General features: G+C 40.3%; 1 protein-coding gene across 3 annotated transcripts in view; it reads left to right on the top strand.

Annotated features, from left to right (window-relative positions):
* Vkorc1l1 (vitamin K epoxide reductase complex subunit 1 like 1) overlaps positions 1 to 14,096 on the top strand; it is a 49,768-nt gene that overhangs the window by 28,350 nt on the left and 7,322 nt on the right. For 2 of the 3 annotated variants that reach the window (XM_060382266.1, XM_021657168.2), the window contains exon 2: positions 13,182 to 13,291. The exons of the other annotated variant lie outside the window; for it this stretch is intronic. In XM_060382266.1, coding sequence (XP_060238249.1) covers positions 13,182 to 13,291 — 110 coding nt within the window. The remainder of the gene's footprint in view (positions 1 to 13,181; positions 13,292 to 14,096) is intronic. 3 annotated transcript variants of the gene reach the window in all.

The raw sequence follows: 14,096 nt of genomic DNA, 5'->3' as shown, positions 1-14,096 counted from the left end.
GGGAGAAAGATGTAGAGAACTCTAGGCAGGCAGAGGGTCTGTCTCTTAGTCTGGGTGAGCACGTATCTACTTCAGCACCTGGGAAGTGCTAGGCAGAGTGATCCAGGAGCTGGGTAGAGTCTGTTCCTAGTAGCCAAAGTATTTGTAGGCCATCAGAGGATATGCATGGCCTGGGGATGAACCGTAATCAACCTAAGTAAAGACTGAATTGCACCCACCCTTTCAGTTGCAGAGGCAATTTTGCAGCCTGATCCCAAGAAACTTAACACTGTGTGCCAAAACAAAAAACTAGCACTCAAAAGAGAAAACTGTTTTAGCATTCAAAACCTACCAAGCACAGAAAGAACCAAGAAATGAAGAAGTGCTTTAAAATGAAGAATATCAGTCTGAGAGATGACACATTGGAATTAAAAAAAGACAATGAGAAGGGGAGGAGGACTTCCCCTATCAGTGGACTTGGAGAGGAGCAAGGGAGGAGATGAGGGAAGGAGGGTGGGACTGGTAGGGAATGAGGGAGGGGGCTATAGCTGGGACACAAAGTGAATAAACTGTAATTAATATAAAAAAAAAATTAAAAAAGAAAGACAAATAATGGTTTTTTTTGAGAATGTAGAAGAAATGGATAACATAATAGAGATAAAAATGTATATTCTATTCAAATAAAGCATTTAGAGGTGGGAAAGAACTTAGATGAAAAGCAATGAACTTGAAGATGTAACAGTTTAAGGAGAAATGAGATGTTAAAAAAACCTGGCAATATGAATAAATCATCAGACAATGTACCAGGGCAACAGTTTAAGACAAAACAGTCTAACATGCATATGGAGCCCTAGAAAGAATAAGAGACGAAGATGTAAAACATTTGTAAGTGATGCCTAGGAAATTACAAATGCTCAGATTTCAAGAAGCTCAATAGAAAGGTAACCACACCCAGATGAAGCCAGGGCCTCGGGCCAAGTACTCTGCCACTGAGCGTTCCTTTCTTTAGGTTTTATCTGCTCTTTCCTCTTTCTATTGCTGTTTTAAATTTCACAAGACGTGCTTTTTAGGTTGGGTGTTTTTTAAGAGATGAGATTGCACTTTGTGTTTCCTAAACTGCCCTTGAATTTGTAGGCTCAAGCCCTGATGCCACCTCAGCCTCCCAAATGCCTTGTACTGCAGAAACACATCACCAAGCTCAGGTTGAATGTTCTTTCATCTATCTAAAGTCTTTCTCAAATTCCTCACTTCATGATGTTCTACAGATAGGAAAATGTTTCCACAGCATTAATTTTTAATTTTTAAGATATAGTTTAAAGATTTTATGAGTATGAATGTTTTTCCTGTGTGAATGAATGTATGTTAATATCTGGTATCCGCAAAGGCCAGAAGAAGGTGGCAGATCCTCTCAAGCTGGAGTTCTAGGCAGTTGTAAGGGACCTGACATGGGCACTGGATCAAACTCAGATCCTCTCAAGAGCAGTGCACACTCTTAACTATCATTTTTCCAGCCCTATATCCTGCATTTTTCTACTGAAGAGCTAGAAGGAATTTTATTTATTCATTTTTATTTATTTTTGTTTTTGGAGACAAGGTTTCTCTGTATAGCCCTGGCTGTCCTGGAATTCACTTTGTAAACCAGGCTGGCTTCGATCTCACAGAGATCTGCCTGCCTTTGCATCCCAAGTGCTGGGATTAAAGGTGTGTACATACACCAGCACCACCAGCACCACCAGCACCACCACCTGACTTAGAAGGAATTTTATGCGTAATGGAAATTTGGAGTTTTGTTTGGGGGCAATAGGGGATTTTCATCCATGGGTAAAATGAATTATAACTGTGTTGGGTGGCCCACACTCCCAACAATCAGGAAGCAGAAGCATTAGGATTGCTGAGAGAGTTAAAGGCCTACTTATGCTACATTATGAGTTTGAAGCTAGCTGGAACTAGCAAGACCCTGCCCAACCACTTTCGTCCATGAGAAGATAACAAAGCAGAAAGACTTGACACCAAGTACATTCTCATTCATATTCACACCCTAACACCTCCAGTAGTGCTTGGTAGAGTTCCTATGTAGGTGTAAAATTGAACTAGTGTTTACTCACAGTGCATTCTTTGAAGGAGAGTAGGAGCAGGGAAGCACTCCACCCCAGTCTAGGGATAACGGTGTTGGAGGCCTCACTACTCCCTACATTTAATACAGAATTCACCATTCAAACCGGCTTTTGATTTCCTCCTTCATACCTGAAAACTTATTCATAGTAGCAGTATTTCTGACATCCTCTTGGTGAAAGGATGAAAAAGCTTGAGAAAGCCTGCAGACCTGTGTCTTGGCAGAAGCCTCAGCAGACCTTCTAGAGCATAACAAACATTACTGTTTTGTCTTGAAGAAAAAGATCTGATATTTTCATTGTTGCATGATGGTCTAATCATCCTCAGATCTTTGAACTGGATATTTAATTGTTTAAATTAAAATGTACTTAACCTTTGGGGAGTCTAGGTTTACCAGAACATTCCGGTATTTCCAAAGACAATTTGTTATTTGTTAGTAGTCTGACAGAGGTTTTGTTTTGGGGAGGATTGGGAAGGTAGCTCAGTTTGTAAAGTGCTTGCCACAGAATGGCTGGTGAGGAATGTCTGTAATTCCAGCACTGGGAAGGTAGAGATGGAGAACCCCTGAGACTTGCTAGGCAGCAAGTCTAGCTTGTCAGGGAGCTCCAGGTTCAGTGAGACCCTGTCTCAATGAAGGTAAAGATAGAGTAGTGCTTGAGGAAGATCCCCCACATCAGCCTCTGGCCTCAAAGCATCTAGCACATACACTGAAAGGTTTCAGATTTTTTCAGAGAATTTTCTATCAGTCTCCAACAATCTCTATGGGCACGGTGCTAGATTAAATAGGAAACACCATGGTCTGGTTCTGGTTTCTATTACTTAACTGTGGAAACAGAGAAGCAGTGTGTAAGATCTGTTTGTTCGTTGGTTACTGAAGACCTCACTATTCTACTGTAAATATTGGCATGGTTAAAAATATGCTCCTGTATACTTCAAATTTCTCATTTCTAAATACTAAAATTCGAAATTACTTTGAAGTATTAACAGATTCTCAAGCAATAGAGATTTATTCAGAATTTTATCCATATTTAATCTGCTGCCCAAGCTAAAGATGCTTGTGTCTTCTTATGGCTAGCCCAGTGTTTCCCAACACTGGAGTTGATAAAATTTCCAATCCAGGAGCTAGAGAGATGGTTCAGCAGAGGACCCAGGTCCAGTTCCCAGCGCTCACATGATGTCTGTAACTATAGTCCTAAGGGATCCACTACTTTCTTTTGATCTTTTCTGGTACCAGGAAACGCATATAGGGGCACAGACCTACATATAGGCAAAACACTTGTAAGCTCAATCTAATACAAACTTTAATTTCCAATCTAGAGGTTGGGTGAGGGTTGGGATGGCTTAGATAGTAAAGTCAGTCCCTAGCACCCATGTAAAAAGGCTGGGGGTTTGGTGAGCTTTTGTCATCTCAATGCTGGGAAGGCAAAGACTATCGAATTTCTGGGACTCTGGCTAGCCTACCATAATCTGTAAGTGTCTGGAAAAGCAAGGTGGCCAGCTTTTGAGGAGCAAAGCCTGAGGTTGACTTCTGACCTACACACACAAAAGCACACAAGTACATGCATCCCACCTATCTAAACATCACCATATCCATACACAAATACTAATTCCCCAATCTATTGTGGGCTATGTTTGTAAAATGTATCACTAAAACAATTTATGAAAAGCAGACATGCAAAATATAAGCTCAAGTAAAGTTTAATCAACTGACAATCCTTCTCTCCACCCTCTCTTGGGTTTTTGTTTTTTCCAGACTGGCTTTGAACTCATGGAGATCCTTGTGCCTCTGCCTCCCTGAGTGCTGGGATTATAGGTGTGTGCCACTGTGCCGGGCTGACACTTCCATTTCAGTATTTAATAGAACAAGATGGGGCACTATAAAAACTGGACATAGACTCGTGCATATTTTTTTGTGGCTGTAACAATAGAAAACTACAGAAGAGCAGTACTTTGTACTAAAATACTATTTCATCAACAGTTAAAGCGTTCTTTTAAATTTTTACTTTCTCTTTTTGAGACCATAATAAAATTATATCATTTCCCCTTTTCCATGTACTCTTCCTTGCAATAGTTGGAGTTTATAGTTTATATCTGGCAGTAGAGTGCCTCAGGTTGATTATCCGAGTGCATTACCACTCTCAGCTGACAGCTGAACTTTGCAGTGTATTAATTTAATAATCCCCCTAAGTCCAAAACCACTGTTAGCAAGTTCTGTTTATAGGATTAGAAGAGAACTTGACAGTTGGATTCTATTCAGAGTACCCATTCTGAATTTTATACAAAAAGAAGTAATATGGCCTCTTCTTTGAACAGTAGCCAGTTCTTAGAGTTTATGGTGTGATTAATTAAAATAACTTTAGATAAAAGGATTAGATTTATTTTAATTCTGTTACATTTTCTTTAAGTAGGTCTAATTTGGTGAAAATTAAGTTTGAATTAGTAAGTTTATGATAATCTGTGAAAAACATTTTTCAAAGCTTCTTTTTCTTCCCCTTTGAAGTTTCTAACTTTTGTTTTCACTATTTAAAAGCATTTTTCTCTTACATTTATATTTCATATGGGGGTCAGGAGACACCATGTGCCATAGCATTCACGTAGAGTTCAGAAGACAACTTTCTGGAGTCAGTTCTTTTCCACCATGTATCCTGGGAAAAAAAAACTCACGTCATCTGGATTGGTGGGAGGTGCTTTTACTTGTATTATTAAGGTTTCTCTAGAAGACTGTTGGGTTCAATGGGGATGAATATATATTACACAGTACATATGTTTGTATTAAAGAATTTAAGCCAGTTTGCTTTAAAACAGTAACAGTTGAAATACACTCCAGAGGCTGAGAACCTATTAGTTGCCCATGCTCTTTTAATTTTTTTGTTTTTGGAGACCAGTCTCTAGCCCTGGCTGTCCTGTAACTCATTGTTCCAAGCTGACTTCCAACTCACAGGATCCAGCTGCCTCTGCCTTCTAAGTCCTAGCCAGGAGGCTTAAGTGCATGGAGCACCAACCACCCCAGTCTTGTTCATTAGAGCAGTCCTGTGGTAGCTGTCTCTCATGGATCAGGCCAGCAACCCATTAATTACCCAGTCCACAAGGCTGAGTGCCTGAGCAGTTACAGATTGGTGCCGAAAATCTGAAAGGTTCCTGGAGAGCCACTGGCCCTTAGTCCACAACAGAAACCTGGAAATACTGGTTCTGATATCAGTGAAGGAATTGGCAGCAACAGGGCAAATCAACTGCTTGGCAAGCTAGCAAAAGGTGAGCAATCTCCTTCAGCCACACCCTTTGGATCTGTACTGCAATCAGGACAGTCTCCTACTCAGGTAATTGATTTTTGGCAAGTTGACATTAAACCCAGCCTTAATACTTTCAGAGCCATCTTGAAATTCCCTTGTTTTTATTCTTTAAATTTGTCTGCCACTATCAAGAAAGTATTAAGACCTCTAAGAGGACTGAAGATATTAGAGAACCTAGAACCAACTTTTTGTTTGTTTGATACAATGTCTTACTGTTTAGTACCTAGCTAGCCTAGGACTCACTCTGTTGACTGGACTGGCCTTGAATTCACAAAGATTTAGCTGCCTCTGCCTCCCAGTGATGGTAACTTTTTTTTTTTTAATGTATAAAAATAAGCTCAAAACATAACTCTTTTGAAGAATATTAACTAAAGCTAGGAGTGGAACTCAGAAATACAGCACTCTGGGTTCTGTCCCCAGCCCTTCCATTAAAAAAATGAGTAGGGGCCACCTGGGAAGATCAGATGGCCCAGTGGTTAAGAACACTGACTACTCTTCAGAGGACCTGAGGTCACTTCCCAGTACCACCTTATGGTTGACAACCATCTGTAACTCCAGTTTTAGGGAATACAAGGCCCTCTTCTGGCTTCCATGCATGCGTGTACTGCACAAACCAAACAGCCCTACACATAAAGTAAAAATAATACCTCAAAAAGATTAAAAATAAAGGGCGCTCACCACTGCACCTGCTAGAATAACTTTAAAAATTCAGCCTCAGTGTCAGCCTTGGTTGTTCTTCTGACAGAATCCACTTAATTTTTTTGAGACAGGGTCTCTTCATTGGCCCCAGTTGACCAAGAAGGCTAGGGTAGTCAGCCATCAACCCCAGGGAGCTCTTGTGCCTCCCTAGTGCTGGGATTGCAGTTGTACACCACCACTTCTGGCTTTCTGCATGGGTGCTGATGAACCAAACCCAGGTCCGCATGTTTGTGTAGTGTGGGTGTTAGTTTTTAAAAACTTATTTACATTTCTTTTTTTTTTTCCTACTCCCAGCACCCCAACACCAAGTAGGAGAGAGAAAGGGTTAGTGGGAGAAGGGCCACAATTCTCTTAGCTGCTTCCTGCTAGTTAGAATCATCAGGTTCCTTGGAGCCAGTCCAACCCTTGTTTCAGGAGATCTCCAACTTCTTGTTTCACAACAGCAATCAGGAACAGTCTTGTTCTTTCTCGAAGCACCACACTCTCTGGGTTCTGGCATTTATTCTCTCTCCAGAGTCCTGAGATTTAAACTATCTGCAGCTGGCAAAGAGCTCCTCTCAGAGCCTGCATGAGGCAAATAGTCTGCTGCTGTGGACTATCTGAATCAGTCTCACATCTGGGATCAAAACAAAAACATGTTTTGTTTTTATATCCACACCAGTATAGTAAGTACTTTACCAGTTGTGCTACACCCCTTCTCCACACACACTTCAGTTTTGTTGCCCCATCAGGCAGCACGCTGTTGTCTTTCACCATCAGTCTTGGCACTGAGGCTGAGTTTTTGTGAGGATCACCCTTCCTTTCTTCATCTGCTAGGATGTTTCTTCCAGCCTTCTTTGGTTTGCTGGTGCTGGTGTAATATACCAGTGCTTGTTTGTCCATTTGTAAATTTTATTTCTCTAATTTAAATAATATTAAATTATGAGTTAAACTGGGCATAATAGCATGTGCCTGTAATCCCACCACTCAGGAAGTTGAGGCAAGAAGAATTGCTATTAGTTTGAGACTAGCAATATAACAAGGACCAGGTTAGCCAGGGCTTCATAGCAAGACTCTTCATCTATAAAACCAAAACAAAAGAAAAATCAGAAAAGAAAAACGTATACACATGCTGAAAAACAAATCTGCCAGGTGTGGTGTTGCACTTCTCTAATCCTATCACTTGGGAGGCTGAAGCATGCAGATCTCTGAGGAGTTTGAAGTCATCCTGGTTTACATGAGTTCCTGAACAGCAGGGCCTACATAGTGAAACCTTGTCTCAAAAACCAAACATTAAAAAAAAAAAAAAAAAAAAAGCACACGGTAAGGTCTTTTTCTCCTAATTTGTTTTATTGCCTATGTCTTTTACATCAGGGATTCCAGTAGGGCTGGGGAGATAGCTTATTGAGCAAGAGTGCTTGCCAGGCAAGCTTGAGGAACTGAGTTCAGATCTTCAGCACCCACACAAAAAGATGGAGGTCAGGGAAGCAGCGACAGGTGGCTTCCTGGGGCTTAGCAAACTCTAGATTCAGTGAGACCTTGTCTCAAAAACAAACAAAAAAGGCTGGCCATTGTGATGTATACCTTAATTCCAGGAATCTGCCTCCAAGTCTCCTCGAAGAAACTATTGGGTTTTCTCCCTCTAGCACTATAATTTTGCTTTTTATGAAGATGACTTTAAAAAATAGAATTAAACTATATCCTTAGCAGCACTCATACCTTGTACTCTACCTCACTTACAGTGTGTTGGTGTTATAGGCCTGTATCATCATGACCAGCTGGCTGGCTGCCTGAAAAGGAAACGTTAAAGCCAGGTGTGGTGCCATGCCCGTAGTCCTAGCACTTGAGTGGATGAGGCAGGGAATTTTCACTAGTGCCACATTGTCCTGAGTGAGTTGAAGTGACATAACAAGGCCTTGTCTTTTTTAAAAGATGAGGTGGCAAAGCCTTCCCTCTCTCTCTAATCTCCTTAAAAGTTTAACACAGCTGTGCGTGGTGGCAGTGGTGCTTGCCTGTAATCTCAGCACTCTGGGAGGCAGAGACTGTTCGGATCTCTGTGATTTCCAGTCCATCCTAGTCTACAAAGTGAGTCCAGGACAGCCAAGGCTACACAGAGAAACCCTGTCTCAAAACAAAACAAAAAGTTTAACGTCAGAATATATAGGTGTAGGTGTTTTGGCAATATTCCTTTAGCAAATGAATAATGTCCCTTTAGTAGTTGTTAAGACATAATACTAACATTAAACTCCATGGAAACAGTTTTATATAAGAGATCATGGTGTCCAAAGTTATTGCTGGTATAAGAGTAAAATTCAGCCATGTATGGTAGCTCACACCTGTAATTTCTGTGCTTGGGAGGCTGAGATAGGAAGATTGTCACAAGTTTAAGGCCGGTCTGGGCAACTCTAGGCCAGTATAGACTACAAAATGAGAGACCTCGTATCAAAACTTTTTAAAAAAAAAAAGTTAAAACCCATAGAAATAAGTGGTTTGAAATAACTTTCAGATGTGTCCACAGAATGTTTCTCAGCCAGGTTGTGTGTGCGCACATGCCAGTGCATGTGGAGGCAAAAGGTCAATGTTGAATGACTTCCTCAATTTCCCTTTACCTTATTATTATTATATTATTATTATTGCTATTAAGCTCTTTTCTTTATGTGTGTTTGTGTATGTACACTACAGAATTCTTTGGAGGTCAGGGGACAACTTGGAGTAACCAGTTCTCTCTATACACCATGTGGGTTCCAGGGATAGAAGAACTCAGGTTGTCGGGCTTGCCAGTAAGTGCCTTTACCCACTGAACCATCTGATAGCCTCACCTTAATTTTGAGACAGTCTCTCACTGGAGGGAGACACCCTAATTTGGCTAGCCAATGCCTGTCTCCCCTAGCTGGAATTACAATTGACATCATACCTAGCATTTTATGTAGGCTCTGGGGCTTGAACTCAGATCTCCTTGCTTACATAGCAAACACTTTTTTTTTTTTCAAAGATTTATTTACTTATGTATATCAACACTATTTGCATGTACGCCTGCATGTCAGAAGAGACCTTCAGATAGAAGAGGGCATCAAATTCTGTTATAGATGGTTGTGAGCCACCATGTGGTTGCTAGGAATTGAACTCAGGACCTCTGGACAATCAGCCAGTCCTCTTTACTGCTGAGCTATTTCTCCAGCCTGTATAGCAAACGCTTTACCAATGAGCCGTCCCCATCTCCTCAGGCAGAGTTTGAGGAGATATCCACAGCCTCTATTTCAAAGTATGTAGGAAATGCATTTAACTTTCAGGGCCAAGTAAAGGGAAAGCCACCTAAATCAAGGACAGTTGTGGTAGAGCAACAGAGGCATAGTCACCAAAGTCCTTAGCCACGTGTTCACCCTTGCCATGCCTGAAGCTGAGTCATGCATCGGTTATCGTTCATTCATTAATAGCCATTAGTTTATCAGAGGTTATTGTTGCCATCATAATCTCCCGGCTCTAAAACACCACCCATATCCCGACTGCTGCCAGATTTCTCCCTAGCTACGTAGATGCTAAAGGTAGCGCAAGCCTGTGTCCGAAGCTGAGTTTCTAATCATATCCTCCTTCCTCACTCAGAAAACACATCTTTTCTTCCCAGCTACTCAAGTCAGTGTCCTCAGTGTCACTTCTTTGTGTCATACTGCATGTTCTATATGAACAAGTTTTGGGAGCTACACCTTCCAAATAGCCTGGGTCTAACATTTCTCAGTCCCTGGGCACCACAGCCTCACACTCTGCTGGGATTCTTTCAGTGGTATGTACCTGGACAACTTACTGCTGCTCTTCTCCTTCCAGGCTCTTTTCAATATTGAGGCTAGAAGGCCTTTTAAAATAAAATTTTAAACTATATTATTTATTTATTTTTTGAAACGGGTCTCACTATGTAGTTCAGGCTGTCCTTAGTCTTGCCATGTAGATCAGGCTAGCCTCAAATTCAGAGATTCACCTCCCTCTGCCTCGTGAATGCTAGGATTAAAGGTATGCACCACTACTCCTTGCTTATTATTTTTTATTATTTTTATTATTTATGTATTTTATGTATTTTTGTGTGTATGGGTATTTTGCCTACATGTGTATTTGTGAATACATGTTCTGGAGACCAGAAGAAGTAGTTGAGTCAGTTCCCCTAGGACTGGAGCCACAAATAGTATGAGCTGCTGTGTGGGCACTGGGACACAAACCTAAGTCCTCTGGAAGAGCAGCCAGCACTGCTAACCACTGAGCCAGTTCTCCAGCTTCTAGCTTATTTTTATTCTAAGTTTTGTGCTTGTTGGGGGGTGGGGGGTACATGTTAGTTCAAAGCCAGAGAGTGCCAGATCCCCTGGAGCTTTAATTAGAGACAGTTGTGAGCCACGTGACCATAGGTGCTGGGAACTGAACACAGGTCCTCTGCTAGAGCAGTTCATGTGGTTAACGCTGAGTCATCTTTCAGCCCCCTAGAATGATTTTGAATTTTTTTGGACACAGCCTTACTATGTAGCCCAGGCTGGCCTCAACTTCTTCTTATCCTTCTCTTGCTCAGCTTTCCACGTCCTAGGATTACAGAGGTATATAACCACAACCATTTCAAAATGATTTTTTTATAGTATACACTGGGGTAAAGCCAGGCATGGTGGCACACACCTGTAATCCCAGCACTAAGGAGGGAGAGGTGGGCAGCTTGATTTATATATATAATGATTCCAGGCCAGTCAGGGTTATACAGTGAGACCTTAAAAAATATTTTAAAAATTCTTTTATGGGGCTGGAGAAATGGCTCAGAGGTTAAGAGCACTATCTGCTCTTCCAGAGGTCCTGAGTTCTCCCAGCAAACACATGGTGGCTCACTACCATCTATATGAGATCTTGTGCCCTTTTCTGGAGTGAAGGCATACATGCAGGCAGAATATTGTAGAATGAATGAATGAATCAGCAAATAAATAAATGAGTAAATCTTTAAAAAGTTCTTTCATGTTTCATCTGTACTAGCTTCTTGGCTGTTTTTTAGACAAGATTGGTGTGTTAAGGGTGCATGTTGTGCCAGTCAGAGGACAACTTGGTTTTCTCTCCATCAAAGTCCTGAGAATTGTACTCAGGTTGTCAGCCTTGGTGACAGAGGCCTTAACCTCTGATCTCACTGGCCCTAACTTTTAAAAAATTTATTCTTCTTTTATATTGATTGATTTGTGTACATGGTGTGGGCAGGGATGTTGGAGGTTCATGCCTTGGCACACATGTGGAAGTCAGAGGACAACATTGTAGAGTCAGTTATGTGGGAGCTGGGGGTTGGACTTAGGTTATTACATCTATGTAATTACCCATATGTACAGTAAACATTGATGCACATGCTTGTAATCATTCTGATAAATACCTACAAGTTAGAGGTATAGTGGCTCAATGGGGAGATCTATTTCTGCTTATTTTATTTCTACTTACTTTTGTTGTTGTTTTGGAACGGGATCTCATTCTGTAACCCAGGCTCACTTTGTAGCTCAGGTTAGCCTTAAACTCCTAATGATCTTTCTTCTTCAGCCTCCAGAGTGCTGGACTTACAGACATGCACCCCACCCCAGCTCCTTTTGCAGAATGCAGTCTTAGCCCCACTGGCAGCCCACTGAAGCAAAAATCTACATTTTGACAAGTCCTTGTTAGGTGACTTCATTTCCAAGTGTGAACCTGGAATGTTCCACCTCTGTTCTTCTGTCTGTCTGTCAGTCTGTCTGAGTAGGGTTGTCCTGAAGACAATGTACTTGGTAATTTTTATTTTATTTTATTTATTTATTTTTTTGGCCATAACTAGAATGTAAGTCCCACAAGGATAGTGTGCATCTGTTGTGTGCCGTACCTCAGGTGTACTACTCACTAAGTATTTGTTGAGTGAGAGAACACATACATGTGATGGAACTTGCTTTGTGTTTTGAAATGTGTAAATCTATGTAATACAAGTCCTCTGTAGCCCTCAGTTTCAAGATTGGGATAGTTATTGTTTCAGCATGACTATGAAGGGGTTTGTTCCCTTGCTTGGGTATGAGTTCCTTTAAACCAGCATGATTCAGTCATTCACTCTTATTCTCAGATGTTTGTCTTCACAGCAAAGTTGAGGTTATATTCTGATGTATCCTTTTAAATTCAATGGTTATTTCCTTTTTGTGTTTAGGAAGCACTATCATTCTGAGTCAAAGCTGAAGTCTCTTAAGGTTTTCATCCAGTTAATGTTGGTCTGTTTGGTTTATCTTATTAAATCGGATTTTAATTTTTTTTTTTTTTTTTAAGTAAGAGGATTCTAGGAGAGTAATAGAGGTGGGAAATATATAAAGAGGGCAGACAAAATGAACTTTACATATGTATAGAATTGTGAAAGAACAAACTCAATAAAAGTTACTTTAAAAGACTCGGAAAAAGTGAAGTTACATACAAAATTTAAAGTTAAAGTTTAAATAAAAAGGTGTAGTGGAACACAAAGTATCAGTTTTTTACTTTGGAAACAGGATTCTAGAAAGAGACCTATAGTTTCTGATATTGCTCTGCATTCAAAGACCTATTCTCAGGGTATGTCTTCTCATGTTTACCCCTGCTGTAATTTCCAGTAAGCAACTTCTCAACCTGTTTATTTCGAGTACAGCTGTGGAATGGACCACATCAGTAGTTTTCAACTGGGGCCCTTAGCAGTGGCTGAAAGCTTTGTCACAGCTGAGAGTGGGAGATAAGGTGAATGGAGGCCGGGGACCCTGCTGGACACTAGTGTGCGAACATCTCCCACCACAAGGAGTTACCTAGTTTGGAAAGGTCTGAGTGTGGCTTGAATTGAGAGAATCTTTCTCTTGCAAATGCTAATAATGTCAGTAAAGAAACGTTTGACCTGCCTTAGGAAAAGAGAGTCTTAGGTGGAGATACAGAGCTTTTAGGGATGTTTGTGTTAAACCGTCGTTTTAAGTCAGACATAGTACAGAAATGTAGTGTTTGGCTTTCCCCTGTGCGTAAATCACTCTTGGAATAAAAGATATTTAAGCGTTTTGTCAACATAGTTGATTTTGGAATTGGATAACATTCTCAAATAATTTTAAATTTTAAAATTAGGGAATCTCAAATATAGGGTTACTGGTTTTCCTTATTTTACAGATGGGGTCGAGGATTTGGTCTTTTGGGTTCCATTTTTGGAAAAGATGGTGTATTAAACCAGCCAAACAGTGTCTTTGGACTTATATTTTATATACTACAGTTATTACTTGGTAAGTATTTATACAGAGATACAGAAATAAGCTTGTTATACCCATTTAGTGCTTGTGTCTTCTCCCTAGTATGTCTTCATAGAAAAACACATGCTGATAATAGAGAGTCATTCGGGTGCAGCATATTTTTGTATTGTGAAAGTGTGATTCACTTCTTTTTACCATATGTTGACCTTGATATCATTAGACATTTAGTCATGGCCAGCAGTGTGTCATGATGTTCAGAAAAGCAGTCCCATTCACGGAGATTATTACTCCAGTCTTCCTTGTAAGCTTGTTTTTTAAAATTGTATTATAGACTGTAGCTATTTCAAAGTATCATACATTAAGAAAACAGTAGCAGGAAATTATTAATTTCATTGTGTCTGTGGATCTACTGTTTCCCTATCTTGTGGGTCTTTTGCTTTTCCTCTGTGGTACTAGGATCAAACCCAGCACTGTATAACTGAGGTGTAGCCTCAGCCCTGCCTTTTGTTTAAAAAAAAAGTTGTGTGGCCTCTTTATTTTTAATATCATTGTCCTAAGTGTGGGCATCTCAGTTTTACACTTTTACTAAATAATGCCATGGGGATCCATTTTCTTTATAGCATTCTCCCTTCCTTGACTTATTTCCTGGAAATAAATTTCCAGGCATGAGGTTAATGAGTCAAACGTTTTTTTAGAAAACAGATTTTAGCAGCTATTGCCAAATTGTCCCTCTATCCCCAGTCATCTGGTCTCCATCCAGTCTTCGTTTTAGAAATGGTTTTGGTTAAATTTTTTAGTTGTCAAGTATCATTAGCCATCGTTTTAATTTTATTGTATT

The sequence above is a fragment of the Meriones unguiculatus genome, chromosome 4 (genome assembly GCF_030254825.1).
Source record: "Meriones unguiculatus strain TT.TT164.6M chromosome 4, Bangor_MerUng_6.1, whole genome shotgun sequence".
NCBI lineage: Eukaryota > Metazoa > Chordata > Mammalia > Rodentia > Muridae > Meriones > Meriones unguiculatus.
Note: the sequence above shows the minus strand (reverse complement) of the source record. Positions and strands in the feature narration are given on the sequence as shown.